The sequence below is a fragment of the Poeciliopsis prolifica genome, unplaced genomic scaffold (genome assembly GCF_027474105.1).
Source record: "Poeciliopsis prolifica strain line A6 unplaced genomic scaffold, Auburn_PproV2 SCAFFOLD073, whole genome shotgun sequence".
Taxonomy (NCBI): domain Eukaryota; kingdom Metazoa; phylum Chordata; class Actinopteri; order Cyprinodontiformes; family Poeciliidae; genus Poeciliopsis; species Poeciliopsis prolifica.
Window position 1 is genome coordinate 1750877 of NW_026562448.1, and position 20084 is coordinate 1770960.

The 20084-nt window shown below is 43.0% G+C and overlaps 1 protein-coding gene across 1 annotated transcript; it reads right to left on the reverse strand.

Moving 5' to 3' along the window:
• Positions 1-5480: 5480 nt before the first annotated feature.
• Positions 5481-18724, reverse strand: LOC129352188 (USP6 N-terminal-like protein). The gene is made up of 14 exons (XM_055021055.1): positions 18347-18724; positions 14358-14431; positions 13190-13275; positions 13063-13102; positions 12913-12993; positions 12404-12511; positions 12217-12326; positions 11172-11220; positions 10706-10826; positions 10196-10290; positions 10043-10108; positions 8592-8691; positions 7565-7717; positions 5481-7491 (listed from the first exon to the last, which is right to left on the reverse strand). The coding sequence occupies exons 2-14, from the start codon at positions 14421-14423 to the stop codon at positions 6959-6961; spliced, it is 1608 nt and encodes a 535-aa protein (XP_054877030.1). The 5' UTR covers positions 14424-14431; positions 18347-18724; the 3' UTR covers positions 5481-6958.
• Between the last annotated feature and the right edge of the window lie 1360 nt (positions 18725-20084).

Genomic DNA, 20084 nt, shown 5'->3' on the forward strand with positions numbered 1-20084 from the left:
CACAGATTCAGTTATTACAATCAGGCTGAAAACTGGGTGGAATGATGAACTCTGAACCTTCAGGCCCACATAAAGACAGTTACAAAGTCAGCCTTCTATCACCTGAAGAACATTTGCAGGAAAAATGGATTTTTGTTTCATGGCTTTAAATGAAAAACATTTCATGTTTCTTCAGTTGTTTTCATAGTTTCATCATGTAAAGCACTTTGAACTGTCTCTTTACTGAAATGTGCTCCACAAATAAACTCCATTTGAATTCAGTTACTCCTCCTCGGGCTGCCACCTTATCGTGGTGGAGGGGTTTGAGTGCCCCAATGATCCTAAGAGCTATGCTGTCGGGGGCTTCATTCCCCTGGTAGGGTCACCCAAGGCAGACAGGTCTTAGGGGAGGGACCAGACAAAGTGCAGCCCGAAGACCCCTATGATGCACACAAACTTTGGACCTAGTGTTCCCTCGCCCGGACGCGGGTCACCAGGGCCCCACTCTGGAGCCAGGCCTGGAGGTGGGGCACGTTGGTGAACGCCTGGCAGCCGGGCTTTAACCAAGGGAGCCCAGCCGGGCTCAGCCCGAAGAGATCAAACCAGAAACAAACTCTTCCAATGGGCTCTTCCAATGGGCTCACCACCTACGGGAAGGGCCACAGGGGTCGGGTGCAGCGTGTGATGGGTGGTGGCCGAGGGAGGAGGTCCTGATGGTCCGATCCTCGGTTATAGAAACTGGCTCTTGGGACGTAGAATGTCACCACTCTGGTGGGGAAGGAACCGGAGCTGGTGTGTGAGGCTGAGAGGTTCCGGCTAGAAATAGTCTGTCTCACCTCGACGCATGGTTCTGGAACCAGTCTCCTTGAGAGGGGCTGGATGTACTTCCACTCTGGAGTTGCCCTTGGTGAGAGGTGTCGAGCAGGGGTGGGTATACTTGTTGCTCCCCATCTCAGCGCCTGTACGTTGGGGTTTACCCTGGTGAACGAGGGTAGCCTCCCTCCGCCTACGGGTGGGGGCACGGGTTCTGACTGTTGTTTGTGCTTACGGGCCGAATGACAGTTCAGCCTACCCACCCTTTTTGGAGTCCTTAGAGGGGGTACTGGAGAGTGCCCCTACTGGGGACTCCCTCCTTCTACTGAGGGACTTCTATGCTCACGTGGGCAATGACAGTGAGACCTGGAGGTTGAGAAATGGAAATGAGTATGAAGCTCTTGCTGCACCTTCAGTCCGTCTCCATCTCCATCCTGGTCCTCAGAAGGTGGGGGTGTTTGTGGATTATGAGGAGGGTCTGGTCCTTCTATGATGCAGATGCTGCAGCTCTGATCTACTCCTTTACTGGCTGCTGCTTCACTCAGAAACTATACCCATACTTCAGTCCCTATCTAAATGATGGAGGTAAAAACTCTGCTCCTCTGATCATTTGTCCTGTTAATCAGGCTGATCGTTGATCTGATGAAGATGATTTTAAGATATTGGAAACATCCTCAGCAGTAAATCTGATATTTTCTGCTTCTGATTGTTATAAAGTCAAATCTAATAGTTTATTTTATTGATCTACTGATTGTGTCATCTTGTTTCATTTTTCACATCTTATTGATGATCAGTTTTAAACCTGCATTCAATATTTTCTGTTCACTTCACCCACAGCAGAGGAAGTTAAACGCGGTTTAAAGGGGAAAAATGACCAACAACATCAAAGTTTCAACATCACACCTGAGATCAGTGCTGCTTTTCAGCGCCCCGTGTGGCCAGAATGGACAGAATTAAATAACTCAATTAAACGTTCATGCAATAAAATAATAAAATCCTAATTGTAAACGTATTAAAAGTCTTTAAATCATTAAAATGCAAACGTAGCTAATGCAGATAATATGTGTATATAATTATTGGTTCCTGCTGCGTAACATGAAGGATTATCATGAAGAATCAGGAATGATGCTACAGGAGCAGGAACCTGCATCATTCCAACTCTGCACATGATGCTAGAGTATGTGCTCCCCAACACACTGTCTCTGCTGTCAGACATGTTTCCTTCTGTGTGGAGCAACATCTCCTCCCCTTTAATTTAAAATGAGGCAGTTCTCCATGTTTGTTCAAACATTTACTGCAGATAATAAAAAAGCATCACTGATGTTTCCAAATACAAGATTTTCACTCATCAGTATTGACCATTTGGTTAAATCTGTTCAGTGCTGCACAGGCTGTAGATCCTCCATTTGTAGGGCAACTTTAGTTGATCATCTTATTGACAAGGTCAACTGATCCAGGGAATATTTCCTCTCTTTCAAAGCAACCTCTATGGAAAAGTCTTTCCACACCCATTCTTCAGGGGAGGCCATGTGAAAACTTGTTATACCTTCTACTCCTTCACAAGTTGCTCTCACAGGATGTTCTTTCATGTTTCCTCTTTCAGGACTGGGAAGCATCTTTGCCCAAACTCCTTTGGATGTCCATGGCTTTTCATTGCCTGAACTGTGACTCATATTTAAATGCTTTCATACCGATTGTGATCATAAAGAGGCAACAAACAAAGTTCTTGGGGGCCTTGTTGCTTGATCAGAACATTATTTTCCATATCTTTCTGTTTCATTGTAACTGAATCATGAAAGAGAAAACTGCTGTAATTGTTCTTCTTTCCACATTTAATTCAATTTGAAGTCGTCTGTTTTTCACCCATTTTTAGAGCGCTGTGACTTTAATGCAGTCAATGTCTTCCTCCAGTTTGAGTTGTTCCTTCAACTTTAAGCTTTAATGTGTTTCCACCTTCAGCAGTCACTCTGGTACACAAACACAAATTTATTTACTCACACAGAACCAATTGGTAACATGAGGCACTTTACAAAAAAATAGAAATCATTTCAATTCAATGCAATTGATGCTGGTTATTAAATGATGCATCAACATTCAGCTTGTTATTCAAATTAACTAAAGAGTTTTCTCTTTTAGGACCCACATAAAGAATAACGATACTCAGATTGATGTTTGCTTTTCCCAATACTAGATTAAATATTCTAAATTAATTTAGTATTTAAAAAAAACATTTACAATATTTTCAAAGTGTGTAGAACTTAATGTCACATTGAAATAAGGCTTTAATGTCACGTTTTACATTGAACGACAAAGTAGACATGGCAATAAAACTCATCAAGTCAACTATATAAATCCTGTGATAATTTAATTTATTGCTTTCATCCAAAGAACATGGAACATTTTTATCTTATTTACAGACAGGCAAAGAGCACTTTTGATGGTTCCACGTTGCCATAAAATGTAGTTGAGGGGGAAAAAAGCATGAAATAGAAGGCAGACACTGTGATGGGTTCATTCAACAGTTATTTAATGAACCAACTGGTTCTAGAGAAATTATCTGGAGAAAGAGGATAGCTAGCTAAAGAAAGAGTCTAGCTAGCTAAAGAAAGACACTAGCTACCTAAAGAAAGAGGTTAGCTAGCTAAAGAAAGAGACTAGCTAGCTAAAGAAAGAGACTAGCTAGCTAAAGAAAGAGGTTAGCTAGCTAAAGAAAGAGGTTAGCTAGCTAAAGAAAGAGGTTAACTAGCTAAAGAAAGAGACTAGCTAGCTAAAGAAAGAGGTTTTGTTGTGTGTTTTTATTGTCCTTCGTTAACCTTGCAGAAAAATGTAATTAAATCCCATGTACTTACCGTCATGCTGAACCGTTTTTCGGAGCGGCAACACCCGCGGCGGTAGCAGCAGCTAGCAAAGGCACTTCCGGTGTCGGTCACCGGAAGTTGCGGGCTCACTTTTAAATTGTTGAGATTCAAAATTATTTATTTTAATAAAATTATTGAACGGTAGTCACTATATTGTTAAGAATAGAAAACCATTCCTGAAATATTTGGATTAAATTTCAAAACGTAGAAGCAAGAAAATGTTTTTTTTTCTTTTTATTTTTTTGCTTGTTGTAGCAGGTGAATACATTTTCATGAAACAAACTTGATCTCGTCCCCAGTCACTGCTGGATTTTCTCCTAGAAAAATACATTTTAATGACGATCACACCGTTTCTCATCCAGAGATTTTCAGATGGAGAGAAATGTTCTGAGAAATGAAAACTGCCCTTTCCTCTGTTTGTTCAAACTCAACCAACCTGGAAGATTAAAATGATGGTGACCAAAGATAAAATCCTCTCAACTTCTCCAAACAGCAGTGAGTATTCAGGCAGTGATGTCATCATCCAGAGACATCTGGAGCTGCTGGGATTCCTAAGCCCCACCTTACATCAGTTCATTGAAAGCTCATCTCTACAGGTTTAGCTGAATTAAAGGGGGGCTCTGACCTCCAGGGCTCTGGGTCGGTATCCTGCAACCTTTAGACCTTTCCCTGATTTCTAAATACAAACATATTCAAGTCAAATTCCTGGTTTGTCTCCTCAGCATGCAAACATGATCTTCAGTCCTGCTAACGGCTTAAAATTTTGATTCCGGTGATAGCAGGGTCATGTAAACACAAACAGTAGTTTTCAGTTGCTGTATCCCATCTTCTTGTTGAGGTTCTTCAGGGGTCTATTAGAGTTCCTCCACCTTTCTGGGGTCCCCAAAAGGTAACCAGAAGTCACTGTAGGGAGGTGTGTCCAACTCCAGAAGGACTGGTATCGTGCAGGTTGTGGTCATGTTCTTGTTAGGAAACAGCTGATTCAAACAGCTTAATGACCTTTTCAAAATGTGGCCAAGTTTTTCAGACCCCTCTCAATGAACCAATGATGTAATTCATGTGTTTTGACCAGGGCGGCGTATAAAACATCTAGAACAATGGCTGTTCTAATGTCCAACATTATGGACATTACTGCTGTAGGGACTCTGCATCCCTTATGATCAAATACACCTTGGAAAGCACCAGAATAAGCTGGGTGGTGTTGGTATCCATCGGGGAGGGATGCTTGGGGTCCCCCCCTGGTTCTGCCATCAGTTGGACTCTCAATAGGCAGGTGGGATAAACCTAAATGTGGCGTCTCACTAACGCAATGAAAAAAACTCGATGCACTATGCATGTCATGAGCAGTGACATTTTCTGTCTGCCAATCAATGGACTGTGTTGCGTGATGCTAGTAGCTTCAACCTGACTGTCTCACAGTCCCATGGAGGACCTCCAGCTGCAGGGAGTCAGGAATGGTGCAGTATGGATTGGTTGCTGGACCATTTTTACAATGAAAGCAGTTAAAATAACGTACCAAACCACACCAACCTGTAATGTACCGCTCAATAGAAACGAGGCACAGTGCTACATTAAGATGTTTCCAGATTGATTTCCTTTTGAGGTTTTGAAATACTCTTCCTCTGTCTTAGTTAACTCATCTTCTTTGTACAGACAAACCAACAAAAGAACTCCAAGCAAACCAGTCAGGTTCTCTTAACTCTGACAAGGTCCAGATCGAGAGCAGAAAGATCACAAGACTTTTGGGATTGGCATCAAGATCAGTAGAAACGAAACGGCCTCTGTGGACGACGACAAATGTTTTACAATAAAAAGACACACTACACACTCACAGGACAAAGGATATACAAGATGTATTGTTGCAGAATCTGATTTTTTAACAGTTACAATTTACGACCAAAAACCTGAAGCGACTTCGACTGACAATTAACGTTTTATCACTTGGTGAAATATAAACATATTCATAAATTAACAGCATCAAAATTTTAATCTTGACTTTAGTTTAAAGTTTAAATCTTTTCTACAATATTTCTACTTTTTTTTAGCTAATCCACAACTGGAGACGCTCTACACCTAAAGCAACCACTAGATGTCAGTGTTTCCTTATTTCTAATCACAGAGGAGCAACTTTAACCCAATTTTGCCTCTTGGATCTACAGTACTGTCAAATTCTAACACAAAATTATTTATCACCTCAAAATCAAGTTTTCCAATATGCAACAAATAAAACAGAATCTTAAAGGAGAAAATAAAGAGTTGCTGTTCGAGCCATAAATAACTGAGCTACAAAAACACTTCCTAATATTTAGCTCCATGTGTACAATCAGAAGAGTGAGCCCGCTCACTGTGACAGAGGTTCTGATTGGTCCAACACCTCAAAGCTGTCCACAGAAGAACTGAAGCCCATCCAAATAAGGCATCCAGACATTGTTATGCACAAAAAATCAAAACCAAAGTGTGACTAAAACAGTTTAAAAAGGCAGACTGAGCAGGTCTACATCACCAAAAACTTTACAAATCTAGAAAAGTGTAATTAGTTGTAAAGGGGGAAGTTTCAGAACTTAATTCCAGCTAGAAGTCCAAACAGGAGCGGGAAGACGACTCCAAAGTCGGATCTCCTGACCAACGCAGATGGAATCTGATCTGCTGCCAAACTGGGTCCATTTTCATCCAGCAACTCTCAGCTGAAGGGCAAAACTTTTATCACAAACCTCCACTAACAGCCATGTTTTGTGCATTTTCAGTGCACTTAGCTTTTCCAAAATAATTTTTTAGGTAAATTATAAAGCACAAATTTGTCAATAAATCATGTATTGACAAATTTGAGCCTGAGGTGATAAACTATGTTTTAGCTCAGCATTGATATGATGAGTATCAACATGTTTAATGTTAGCGCCTTAGCATTAGCTTCCACTAAATGCTGTTTTAGTACTTTAGCATTAGCTTGTATTAAATACGATGTTGTTGAGTCGAGTTATAATTAGAGAGAAGTGGATTCAAACTTCAACAGGAGTGTTTCTGTACCGTATGAACATGTTGGGTTCTGAGCTAAAACCATCCAGGAAGCTGAGTCAGTGGATGAATATGGACCAACCTTACGTTTGGTGTTTCCTGACTGAACCGTCTGGACTTTGACTCTGTGGGAGACGTGTTGGAGTCATCATGTACATCTGAACTGTTACCTGGAAAAGGCCAAAGAGTGGCATACCAACTCACTTCAGTCTTAAAACAGAACATTTTCCGTCGCCACAAAAACCTGCTGAACCAAATAAAACATTCAGGCCAAACTCGAACAGTTAATCTGCTGCTCATGAAACGTTCGGTGGCGGGTTTTCCTCTGCTTCTCTACTCTGGTTCCGGTCGGTGCTCCTGCTGGAGGACAGAGTCGAGTCTGGGTCCAGAAGCTGGGACGTGTCTCGGTCCTCAGTACTTTCTGATTCAGACAGGCACTCAGACTGAGCCAGAACCAAAACCGGAGATGCTGAGCGGCCAGCTGGTTCCCAGTCCTGGTCTCCTGGCAGCGACGGATGACCTGGACTCCCTGGGGGCCGGTAAGGCGGCGGCCCCATCAGTGGGGAGCCATCAGGTGTGAGAGGCACCTGGCTGTGGATGATGATGGGGTCAGGAGAGGGCAGCGGGGCCTCCTGCTCCTCCACCACGTCCAGATCCCTGGGGTCCTTGGAGGGGCTCTGGTCTGGGGAAATGGAGTCCGGCTGATGGGACATGATGTGGAGACTCAGGCCGGCTCTGTGGAACCCAGTGGCTGAGGACGGCTGGACCGGGCCGAGCAGGACCGGCAGCTCCTGGCCCAGAGGCTTCTGAGGCAGCTCCTCGGGTTTCCCTGGAAATGGACCGAACAGAACGATGAGAGAGACTCAGCTGGAGATGGAGAAACTTCAGGCGCAACGCCGTACCTGGAGGAGGAAGGTCCAGCTTCATCTTCCTCAGCTCCAACATGGAGACCTGCAGCTGCTCGATGATCAGGTCGTCGCTGTGGAAGAGCTGCTGGGCGATTCGTTCCTGAAGAAACTCTCGCAGCTCCTCCAGAGACATCTTCAGCAGCCGCTCTGCGAGGAACAAACAGCTGGGTGACGGGGGTCAGGACCAAACCTCCCAGTTTCACCAGTGACAGCTGGAAACTGGACAACAATCAGTTCATCCAGAGTTCAATCTGATGAAATTCAGTTTAATGTGAAGCTGAACTGAATGAACAAAAAAATCAGCATCTGGATTTCAGGAGGAAAAGATCAGATTTTCAAATCTATCCATCAGTTCTTTGTTCTAAAACCTGAAATATGACATTTACTCAGTAACAGCATCCAACCAACCAACCAACCAACCATCCATCCATCCATCCATCCATCCATCCATCCATCCCATCCATCCATCCATCCATCCATCCATCCATCCATCCATCCATCCAACCAACCAACCAACCAACCAACCATCCATCCATCCATCCATCCATCCATCCATCCATCCATCCATCCATCCATCCATCCATCCATCCATCCATCCATCCATCCATCCATCCATCCATCAGTTCTTTGTTCTAAAACCTGAAATATGACATTTACTCAGTAACAGCATCCGTCCGTCCGTCCGTCCGTCCATCCATCCATCCATCCATCCATCCATCCATCCATCCATCCATCCATCCATCCATCCATCCATCTTCTTGTTTATTTACATATTTAAACTGAACTATGTTAAAAACAATTTCTCATAAATTCATAATAAATGTTTTGGTTTTAATTTAAAATTTGGCTCAAATGAACAAAGAAGTTTTTTAATTTAAAATGACAACAATTTGGAACCAAGATGTAAAAAATGGAGGTTAAAACAGTTTTGAACTCCAGATTTGGTTCCTATGTAGAAGTGAATCATTGTGTCAGAGGTGCAGAGCGATCAGTGTGGGTGGAAAACGATTGGTGGTTTTACTCTTGTGTATCTTCAGGATGGTGTAGGACATGGCGGTGAGGAGCCGCTGTCCCTCCAGGATGAAGATGTCCCACAGCCGGAGGGTCAGGGTGAACGGCGTCTGCAGGGTCACAAACACAACGGGTCACCGCCAGGTTCTGGTTTCGTCCGCAGGTCTGCCCCTCCGCTGCCGGTCCGAGTCAGGAAGTTTATCTGGCCGGGTCCCAAACCTCAGCGCGTTCTCTGAGCGACTCAGCAGGATGGAGAAGTGCTGACGGAGGCTGAAACCCGCCAGATCACCGCCACAGGATTGTGGCACACAGACTAATAACAGTGCAGCCTGACAGCTCCTAAAGCTCCCACCTACTGCAGAGCCAGGCTCAGATTTCACCAGGATTCTTCTGCTGAAATCATCTGAAATCAGGAGCAGGAAGGATCCTGGTTCTGTAGGTGGCGCTCTTCTTAAATATGTTCACAGAATCTAATAAAATGCTCATAATTCTGTATATCTGCTGCAATTTTCACCGGTAATTAATACCAGCTTTTAACGAGAAAATGTTCTTTTACACCACAGCTGGAGTCAAAGTGAAGAGAACTAAGTACATCTTTATTTATGAAGTATTTGATCCCCTGTTGTAAACAAAATTAAATATTTTGTTGTTTTATTTTAAAGTAGGAAAATAGAGAAAAAGAATTTCATGAAAAAAGATGAATAAAAACTTTGCATGCAAGTTTTTGGTTTAAATAAATATTTAATAACTTCAACAGAATCAATTTATCATTTATTTTTAACTTTTTAAAAATATGTTTTTTAGTTTTAATTAAAAAAAAAACATATATTTTAGGTTTTTTATTTACAATAGTAAATATTTATGAGAAATGTATTTTTGATTTTAAGTCTTTTTTTTTGTTTGTTTTCAGTATCAACATTTTTTTTAAGTTTTCTGAAATTTTGAATCTTTATTGTCCAATTCCAATTTATTATTTTCCTAAACAGAGTTATGGCCCCATTTGATCTCCATATATTCCGATTACAGGCAGAGGAATCGACGTTCAGTTGAACACCAATGTTGTGATTCAGTTTGTGTTGAACGAACATGTTCAGTGTTGGGTTTCCTGATGATTCAGAAGTTTTTGGCCAGAAATGCCAAAATCAACACGTTGTTTTTTTAATCAGCTCAGCCTGTTTGGACTGGAGGATCAGCGTCTGCTACTGAAAACATCTTAGGAGAATAAAGGTCATTTTATTTATACAGCACATTTTCTTAGTGCTTCATACTGAAGGCTGATGAAATGCTTATTTCACTCATTCACACATGAATGAATTAAATAAAACCCTGAAGCCTTTCAAGATCGGTCTAGTTAAAACCTGAGTCTGCTGAACAGAGAGCTGTTTGTGATGTAAGCTGGCAAATTATCCAGATAAGTTATCTAATCTGATCGTCATGAGACGGACGGGTCTCCTTCCTCACCCGGTCGATGAAGCACTGCATGAACCATTTGGTGCAGTAGATCCCTGCAGACATCTGCTCCCGGTCCTGCAGAGCCACAAACACGAGCAGGAAGCAGAAGAAACATCACCACCTTCAGCATCGCGTCGTTTCCACGGCAGGCTGAGAGCTCACCATGTGCTTCTTCAGCTTGGGGAGGAGTTTGGACAGGATCTGGTCATGATGAGCCTGGAACCGGTGAAGTTTGGGGAATCCAGGAACAAAGAAGCCTGGAAACAAAGAGTCGTTTTCATGGCAGATAACTTAGAGAGCCTGACGGAGCTAACAGAAAGAACCATGGTTGGTCTTTTCTGGAGTTTTCTCTCACTGTGATGCAAGACGGGATGTGCACGACCATATAAGGAGAGATGATGCATCACTTTGGATCAGGAACATGAAACTTCCTGGTAAGAAAATGTTTTTAAAACTCTTTATGTCTTCTTTCACAGCTCCACAGGACAGTTTATTAAGTCGTATCTGCAAACCGGAGATTCTCAAAAACTCTTTTTCAGAAATCCCCTAAAAACCACCAGTATAAATCCTGACCTGTGACTTTTAGCACAAGCCAGAATCATGCCTAACAGTCGCAGCAGACTGGAGGTCTTGAGGTGAAAACATTTTGCCCTGCGGCGTTCTGCAGCTCACCATGCATGGCGTGCCGATCGTTGGTCAGCAGCTGCGCCAGCGCCCAGAAGGCGTCTTCCTCGTTCATGTACATCAGCAGCAGGGCGGCGATCTGACTCATGCCCTGGCAGTAGCTCACCTCCTGCAGGCGGCAGACAACACAGAACAAAATAACAACATAAAAACACGGTCCAGTCCTGCGGGGCCGGGAGCGGTCGCTGGTTCTGGTTCAGCTTCAGGTCAACTAGCAGAAAGATCCACTGTAAGATTTCTCTACAGAATAAAAAGACGTTGTTTTTCTGGTCGCAGAGAGAAGCACTGAACTGCAAACTGATCCAGATTCAGTGATCAGCCTGTCTGCAGCCTAACAGAGCAGAATATGAGATGTTTGCTGCAGAGCGTCGTGTCAGCAGGCTGTTAGGAAAACCTGCACACATTTCACATCCAACATGATTATTGTTAAACTGGAAGGAAAGTAGCTACTTACAGTGTTATAAACTGAATATGCAGAGAGGACGTGGAAGAGCGACTGCTGCCTGAGGAGAAGGAAACATCAGAGATTAGACATAAACACATCAATCACGTTATTAATAACCTCAGACTCTTTCCTAATGTTTCCATTTCATCCATTGGAGTTTATCTGTACAAGCAAAACAGAAATATTCATGCAAATGCAGGCCACACTTTTCAGATCTAATCCTTCCATTTAAACATTTCTTTCCGTCTGAATCCCAAAATGTGGTTGAAATGTGACAAATGTGAATACTTTCTGACTGTACTTTAATTCTCATCCACCTCAGAAAAACTGGACATTTTTCATCAGAAACATTTTCACTCTGCAGCCTGTAGATGAGAAGCTGCAGCAGCATAAAAACATCTCAGGGATTTAAAGATTCAATAAAACTGAGAGAAAAATTGGTAGAAGAATTGATGAACATACTGAAGACATGAGAACTGGAATGATAATCGATGGATGTAGAAATCTGATAAACTGTCAGTCGTTCAGTTTCTTTGTTGTCTGTTAATGTGTTTCTTTCTGCCTGCATCTTTTCTCTATTTTGTAATCATGTTTGTGTTTTTCACTCCTTTATTATTTTGTTTTTTGTAATTGCAGGTAATCTAATATTTTCATTCATCTGATTGGATCATTTTCACACATTAATTCAGGCGTTGTAACAAATTAGCTCTTTTATTAAACATCTGTTTTGGATGAGAACTTTCTGCTTCTACTGGAGTTAAAACATTTATTTTTATTTGACCTTTTTTCTACCTGACTTTTAACTTGTAAATTCAGGCATGCATGATTTGGATATGCTGTCAATAAAATGTTTAATTATTTTTACATTATTATCTAAAAATAGTCTTTAAGATAAGTTGTTCAGAAAAGCTGAAAATGATCTTGTGTGAATATAAACATGGCGTTTATGTTTCGTTCAGTTTGTCTGTGACTCTTTGTGTTGCTGTTGGACTAACAGGCTCTTCCTCACTGACTCCTGAAAATGTTACTCAGAAAGATTCGGACTGAAACCTACTTGACCCCGAAGCGGTCCATGAACATGATGTGGTTCCGAAAGGTTCTGTTGATGTCCAGGTCGATCTGCTTGATCTCAGAGGAACAGAGTCTGTATTGCTCCTTCATTTTCTAAGAGTCAAAGCAGCAAAACGAACTCAGGAACGCGACGAAATCTGATGAACGAACGAAGAGAAATGAATCCTCACCTCGTATTTTCCCAGGTTCTCCCTCTTGGTCCGCTCCACGTCCAGCAGCAGGGTCCAGGCCCGGCCCCGGAGCTGCAGGGGAATGCCCTTATAGACCCGCTTCACCATCTGCCAGCCAGCAGAGAGCAGACTGAGTCAGCGCCAGGCTTCACAGGAACGAAGCCGAACTCGTCACATCAGAAACATATTCAGAAAGTCACACAGAGATCAGATGATTAACACGACCAGTCACAGCAAAGTGATGTTTAAAGAGATTTCTGCAGCAATCGGGAATAAATCAGGATAAAAATACATTCAGTACAAATATGCATGTTTTACAGACCAAAAGCCTTGCAGATATTCAAGGTTTTTCAGTAAATTCAGTCAGACTCTGCTGGACAGGAAACCTCAAGAGTTCTGCTGAGTTTAGCTGTATTTGACACAATCCACGTTTTAAGAGGTCCTGGAACAGGAAGCCTGTCTGTTTTGACTCGTATTTCTAGATCTACGGCGTCCCAGTGGTGCCTCACCTTGTCACTGTTCTTGTATTTGTCCCATTTATTCACCATCTTCAGCCATTTCTCTGCTCTCTCGACCTCCAGCTGCTTCCGCTGAGGAGACAGTAGAAAGTCAACAGAAACTGTTTGATTCCTGAGCTTTGAAATGTTTTCGGTCTTTACCTTCTCCTCTTGAACTGTTGGGGCCGGCAGCTCATTCTCACTGCAGGGAACAAACAAAGCATCAGGCAACGACCAGCAGAAAGCTGCTCACAGCGCCACCAAGTGGCCACATGATGCTGCGACTTACTGCATGAAGCCGAAGCGGTCGATGGCTTTATAGACGCTGTAATCAGCATCTTCCCAGGGGTCGATCTCCACGCCGCCCTGCCTGCCCTGGAAACACAGAAACAACCACATTTACTGGCAGGAAGAAGAAGTCAGGAAGGGCGGACATGTTGAATCCTCCTGCAGCCAATAGGAAAAGAAAAGACTTTTCAAAATGTTACAAAAACGTAATAATTTTCAATATTTTAATTTACAGCATAACAGATTCCATGTCAGAAATGAAAACAGCAAAAACTGATTCTGAGCTGTTTCAGTTCACTGAAGGTAAAGTGACCTGGAAATTGTTTTAAAAAGAGGATTGAACCTTTAAACAATAAACAATTTGTAATAATATTCATATGAAGTATAGTGCACAAAAGAGACTTTTCAAAATAAAACAGTAAGAAGAAAATCAAAAATAATAAAGAAAAGAAAAAGAAAAGTAAAATCAGATTTTTAAGTAAAAAAAATGAATCAGAATCTGGAATCTGGTTAAAGCAGCAAAGTTCAGAAAAACCTCTCAGCGGTTTGAGTGTTGACATAACAGAGAGAAATACAGGAGGAAGAGTATGAGGAGGAGGAGGAGGAGGAGGAGGAGGAGAAAGAGAGAAGAGGAGGAGGAGGAGGAGGAGGAGGAGGAGGAGGAGGAGGAGGAGGAGGAGGAGGAGGAGGAGGAGGAGGAGGAGGAGGAGGAGGAGGAGGAGGAGGAGGAGGAGGAGGAGGAGGAGGAGGAGGAGGAGGAGGAGGAGGAGGAGGAGGAGGAGGAGGAGGAGGAGGAGGAGGAGGAGGAGGTGTCCATTCAGACCCAGAACACAGGTTCTGGAGAGGACAGTATGGGAAGAGGAGTTTTACCCAGATCACTGGTTATCTTGCAGTTAAATCATCTGTTGTTCTCCAATAATCCTAACGTCACACACAAACACTCTGTTACATAATAAAAGCCCTTTGGCAGCCAAACACGCATCTTCCCACTCGTTTATTGTCCTCCTCACAGGCACCAACCACAACTCACAAACAAACATCTTAAATCCTGCTTCCATCCTTCCCAGCGTTCCCAGTGGCTTTTCCACAACCATCCAATCTCCTCTGAACTCTGCAGAGCCGCAGATTCAACAGGAAGATCTGCAGGAAGCTGATCTGCAGAGACTCACCGTAGCATATTTTAGGATGATGTCGGCCCGTTCCTCTGCTATTAGAGTCTCGATGTCTTTCTTCATGTCAATATCTGCAGAGAGAGCAGAGCAGAGCGAGTTAGAGACGGAGAGCAGCGATGAGTGGGCGACTGTTCAGACCAACGGGATGAGCTGGAAGCACTTAAGCACGCTTTGAATGTAATGACTTCACAGAAGATCAACGCAGTAATGTACATTCATGCTAGCGTAGCGAAACGATGCAGTCATGGTAAAAGGAAAGAGCCTGAAGAAGGACGACGTGCTCTGGACAGACCAGACCAAATTAGGGATGTTTGGCCAACAAACGTTTGGACCTTCACACTAACAGTAAAGCATGGCAGCACAAGGTGATGATTTAGCATCCATTAGTTCACAGCAATGGGTTTGTTGCTGCAGTGTGCTCCAACAAAACCTCTCTGGCTCTACAGAACAAATAATCGTTATTGTTAAAGTCAAGACACACCGCCTACACCCGACTCTTTACGCTTCCTTCAGCAGTCCCACTACTGACCGCCGTAGATGTCAGACTGAGTATTCACTTGAGGATATGTACCGGAAATCTCATCAGCAGAAGTTTTCTGTTCTCCTGAGATGAGATGTGAAAAGGCAAAAGGTCAACTTGGCCTTTTGGGGTGAAGGTAAGACTTGGGAAAGGGTCTCAGTCTGAGTGGACCAGAGGTTCTCCACAGTCAATGAGGTCCAACTGTCCCACAGCTGAAGTTTGGTCCAAACTGGGTCATGAATGTGGCAATGATCCCAACATGCGCTCAAACTGCACGGCAAAGTTTCATCATGAGATCCACACCGCTCTAACGAGGAATATGTTCCACAAGATGTTTGCAGTCTTCTGTCAGGAAGACGTCTGATGAGCACATCAGCAAAACTTTCCTGGGATTTCACCTCTGGACATTAGTACCAGGAAGAACATCTCCAAGTCTTTCAAATCTCTAAAAACAATCCATATCATTCCCAAACAAAACACCAGGATTATTAATCCTGCTTAATCTACATTATCCATCCTGACCTACACAAAGGCAGGGCATGCTCGGGTAATCTGGGCTTTCTGCAGAACACAAAGCATCTGGATTAGGAATATCCCCAAAGCAAAAGGCTCCATTTCTCCCAGCAGGAAAGAGCCGTGAGGATCCGCAGCCGTCCATCAGACCGACGCTTTACCTTCTTAATGCTTCAGATCTCAACGTTTATTTAGTCTCATATTTGGTTTGTTGCATCAATCTACTGACAAAAAAAGGTCAAAACTAGAAATTTAAGAAAACTTAGAAAAGAAAAAAACTGAGCTATTGCAACACAACTAATCAGGTCAAACAAGTTGAGCTATTCAGGTACGAACATGCTGGGCTAGTTAAAGAAAAATGACCCAATCATTTCCCTGAGAGCGGTGGAAACTGGTCAGTTTGTCCAGGAACCACCAGCTGTACGTCACTACATGGACCAACCAAGACAGAACCTCTATAGACCAGAACCTCTATAGACCAGAACCTCTATAGACCAGAACCTCTATAGACCAGAACCTCTATAGACCAGAACCTCTACAGACCCAGAACCTCTATAGACCCAGAACCTCTATAGACCAGAACCTCTATAGACCCAGAACCTCTATAGACCAGAACCTCTATAGACTAGAACCTCTATAGACCAGAACCTCTATAGACTAGAACCTCTATAGACCAGAACCTCTATAGACTAGAACCTCTATAGACCAGAACCTCTATAGACCAGAACCTCTATAGACCAGAACCTCTATAGACTAGAACCTCTATAGACCAGAACCTCTATAGACTAGAACCTCTATAGACCAGAACCTCTATAGACCAGAACCTCTATAGACCAGAACCTCTATAGACTAGAACCTCTATAGACCAGAACCTCTATAGACTAGAACCTCTATAGACCAGAACCTCTATAGACCAGAACCTCTATAGACCAGAACTTCTATAGACCCAGAACCTCTATAGACCCAGAACTAAACCTGCCGCTGTCCACATGGACAAGTCAAATGTCCTCAACACAAAAGCTTCATGGTCAAAGGTCAGCCTGCTTCTGGATTTAAGGCTTTCAGACCAAAGAGCGAAGTGAAGCACGGTAGTGGCTGTATGAGGTAAGGAAAGATGGCAGACCTTCGCGTCCACTGCATCGCTAAGACCGTTTCCTCCGAGTGTATTTGTGCATATTCAGGTATATTTTGTGTCTGGACTATTCAAATGTGAATGTCTCAATAATCTCAAGTATTCGTGGGTGCTCATGGTCACTCCGGGAATTCATGGTAGAAGGTTGAGACTTGGTACCAGTTGGCCGGATTCAAGATGATCCAAAACAAGGACGCAGACTGATTCTGGACCAGAGGCTTAAAAGTCTGATTCAGGAAACCGACAGCTTAAACAAACTCTTCTGCAGACGGAACGATGCCAGGAGTTTGTTTGGCTCAGATCAACTTGCTAACAGACATTTACCAAAATTTAAACATTTGAGGTTGTATGTGAGGATAAATAAAATGTTTGTACCGGGTCCATGGAAGCCATTCCTGGAAAAGGAACAGTGCAAATAACACATTAAAATCCCAAATTAACTCAACAGGAATGTCGATGATGAGGAGGAAACGCCAAACTGCAGCTGCAACCCGGCCAGAGTTTATCCAGTCAGACTCACATCTTCAGCTGGAATGAAAGGAGACAGAAACAGAACCTAGCGGGTCGTCAATCTTCCTGCTTCTCCTGGTTGGAGTCGGTGGCTCTTTCTCCAGCCCATGTCGGTTACACGATGTTCTTTCCTAAACTGATAGTGTGCAGAAGAATCCTCTGCACCTGAAGACCCCAGACACACACATACGCAGAGTACTTAGGCTTTAAGTTTTATAAACCAGGCAGAAACACACTTTTCCCTCCGCTGGATATGATTTCATAGCTTGTAAATCAGCAGAGGAGTGTTTGAACGTGCATCAGGGCAGCAGTTCTGCTGATACTGAGGTCTGGCTGCTGAAAGCCCCCAGAGGAAGTCGTCATCTGAAGCATATGGTGGCGGCTGCTGTGGTTGGGAGTAAATCGCACACGAGCTCTGGCGGCAGTCCCAGTCTGAAGGGTGGAGGCCCAAACTGGGAGAGACTGGACGGCACTGCTTGACCTGGACGGCCGACAAACCAAACCGGGCCCGGCGCTGGCTGCAGAAACGCCAAGGAGGCTGGAGACCTTCTCAGGGTCTGGGTCCAAATGAGAGCAGAAAATATGCTGTTCTTTACGTCCTGCGTCTGCACTCAGGAAGAACTAGTGAGAGTTTCTGATACCAGCCGTGGTTCTTCTGGGCCGGCCTCCCCTCATGACAAACCGACCCAAACCAAACCAAACTGGAATGAAGGCTTCAGGGATCTGCTGGGATTCTGACCCATTGGGCTCCAGGAAACAGTTTCTGCTCTTTGTGTTAAAATAAAATGTGGTTCTGGAGCGGAGCTACAGATTTCAGAACCGTCTCCTTCCAGATCGATGCACGATGTGAACATCTGAATAAAACAGGAAACAGATGATTTGGTTCCTCCTGTTTGACCCAAAGCAGAAACATCTGAGTCTGATTTCATGCCAGAAACTCAAACTGAACATGTTTTGTTCATTATTTTCATTTGGGCTCCATCTGGACCTGCAGCTGTAATAATCTCCTCAGATTAAGGTTTTATGATCCAGGTTATAATGATTCATATTTGAAATCTGGTTCCGTTTTGGTTTCATGGTTCTGATGATGTCAGGCCTCCATCAGAACCCGGCGGTGATGCATCAGCACCGCCCGGACCGGTTCCACAGACCCGGACCAGCTTTACCGCGATCCGAACCTTCGGAACCGGAACATCGTTTATTCTCTGGAGGTAAACAAACGTCGCCTGATGGGAGACGAGCATCGCGAGTGATTATTATTATTATTATGATTATAACGAGGGTAAAACACGCAGGAACAAACCCACTCACCGTGATTCTGTGGGTCTCTGCGCTGTCCGTGCAGGAGGAGCCGCAGCTCGTCGTGGCATCCTCCGGGGGAAGCGCAGCCTGCAGCGGGGGCCAAACAAAAGCCTCCCCCTCATCAGGTCACCGACACGCGGCCCAACCGCACGCAGAGAGCCGGGCTCCGGGACCCGGTTCCGACCACTGGGACCCGGTTCCGACCACTGAGCGGGCGCCGCGGGGTGGCAACCGGCAACCGAATCACAGCCGAATCACAGCCGAAACGGTCCGGGCCTTAAAGAAACAGAACCTGGAAGAGTTCCGACTCCAAACAAACAGCGCGGCCGGGTCGGAGCTCTGCTGCCACCTGCTGGACAGACGGGGAAGCGCAGCGAGAGCAGAAATAACAGGAACATCCAAAACACTCCTGATCCAATTACTGTTAATGGGACAAGTTTCATTTCATAAATCAGAAACAACACATAGAAAACATGATTTGAAACCATGAATACGATGTAATTGACACAAACTGGACACTATTTATTAGTAAAACTGGTTAATAATTGTCAAAAGTTAAAATTGTATTAAAATTTGTTTATATGAATTACCAGTATGCATTGAATCTGTTTAGACTAGTATTTTAAACCATAATAAATGTGATTAGACTGGATTACAGCAGCACTGATTTACATAGAAAACCAATGAAATTGACAAAATTCACTTTTGACAAAGAAAAATAGCTTTTAAATGAATCCTGCCACAAATATCAGCAGAAATAAAAGTAATATATCCAGATATTTTCAGCATAAATGGGAACGACCCCCAGTTTTCTAAAGTTTTGATTTCTTTTCAGAATCAACATTTCTGCAGGATCCTGTTCAAAGTTCAACATTTCATAGATACAAAAAGTAATTTCTTACTTTAATCGTGGCTGAGAAATGAGCCCAGATAATCATTCCTCCACCTCCATGCTTCACATGCATTATGGCCAAACATTTAGTGTTTCTGATACTTTTTAAAAACCCATCTAATTAGCTATTGCACTATAAACATCAAATAAACTTTATATATATATATATATATATATATATATATATATATATATATATATATATAGTAATGAGCATCATTTATGTCATGAGTTCAGCTCTGTGCCACAGCAGATGAAGGAAATCCGAGTTCATCAAGACTTTTTCACATTATGTCCATTTATTGATCATATAAAAAGGTGAAACTCCCATAAACACAAAATAAGACATGATTGAAAACTGCAAACATATAATTAAAAAACAAACAATTTAAAGCAACAGACACCAGAAATGTGTTAAAACAGGAAAATGCAAACATTATAAAAGTGATTTTTTCTCTGCAAAGTGCAAAAAAATTTTTAAACTTCACACATAATATTTATACTGATGTTATCCAATGAAATGTTCTCTCATTTTTGTGATGTCAGACAGTTTCAAACACTTCTGTTAAAAATACAAACATTTTGATGCCAAATGAGAAACTGACATGTTTTCACTTCCTGCTGTTTCTATAGTGAACAAAACCAAAATAAATTCAGTGAAGTGAAATGCAAACGATTTAAAGCTCTCCAAACGGCTGGGGACAAAGTTCTGCTGAGATGCAGGTGAGGTCGGGTCAAAGGTCAGCTCTCTGAACATTTCCTAGAGCTACAACAGAACAGCTGGACGTCCGGCGTGAAAGAGCAGAGCAATGAAACTCCTGGACTGAAGGGGAGGGCATTAATCTGAGGTCAAAG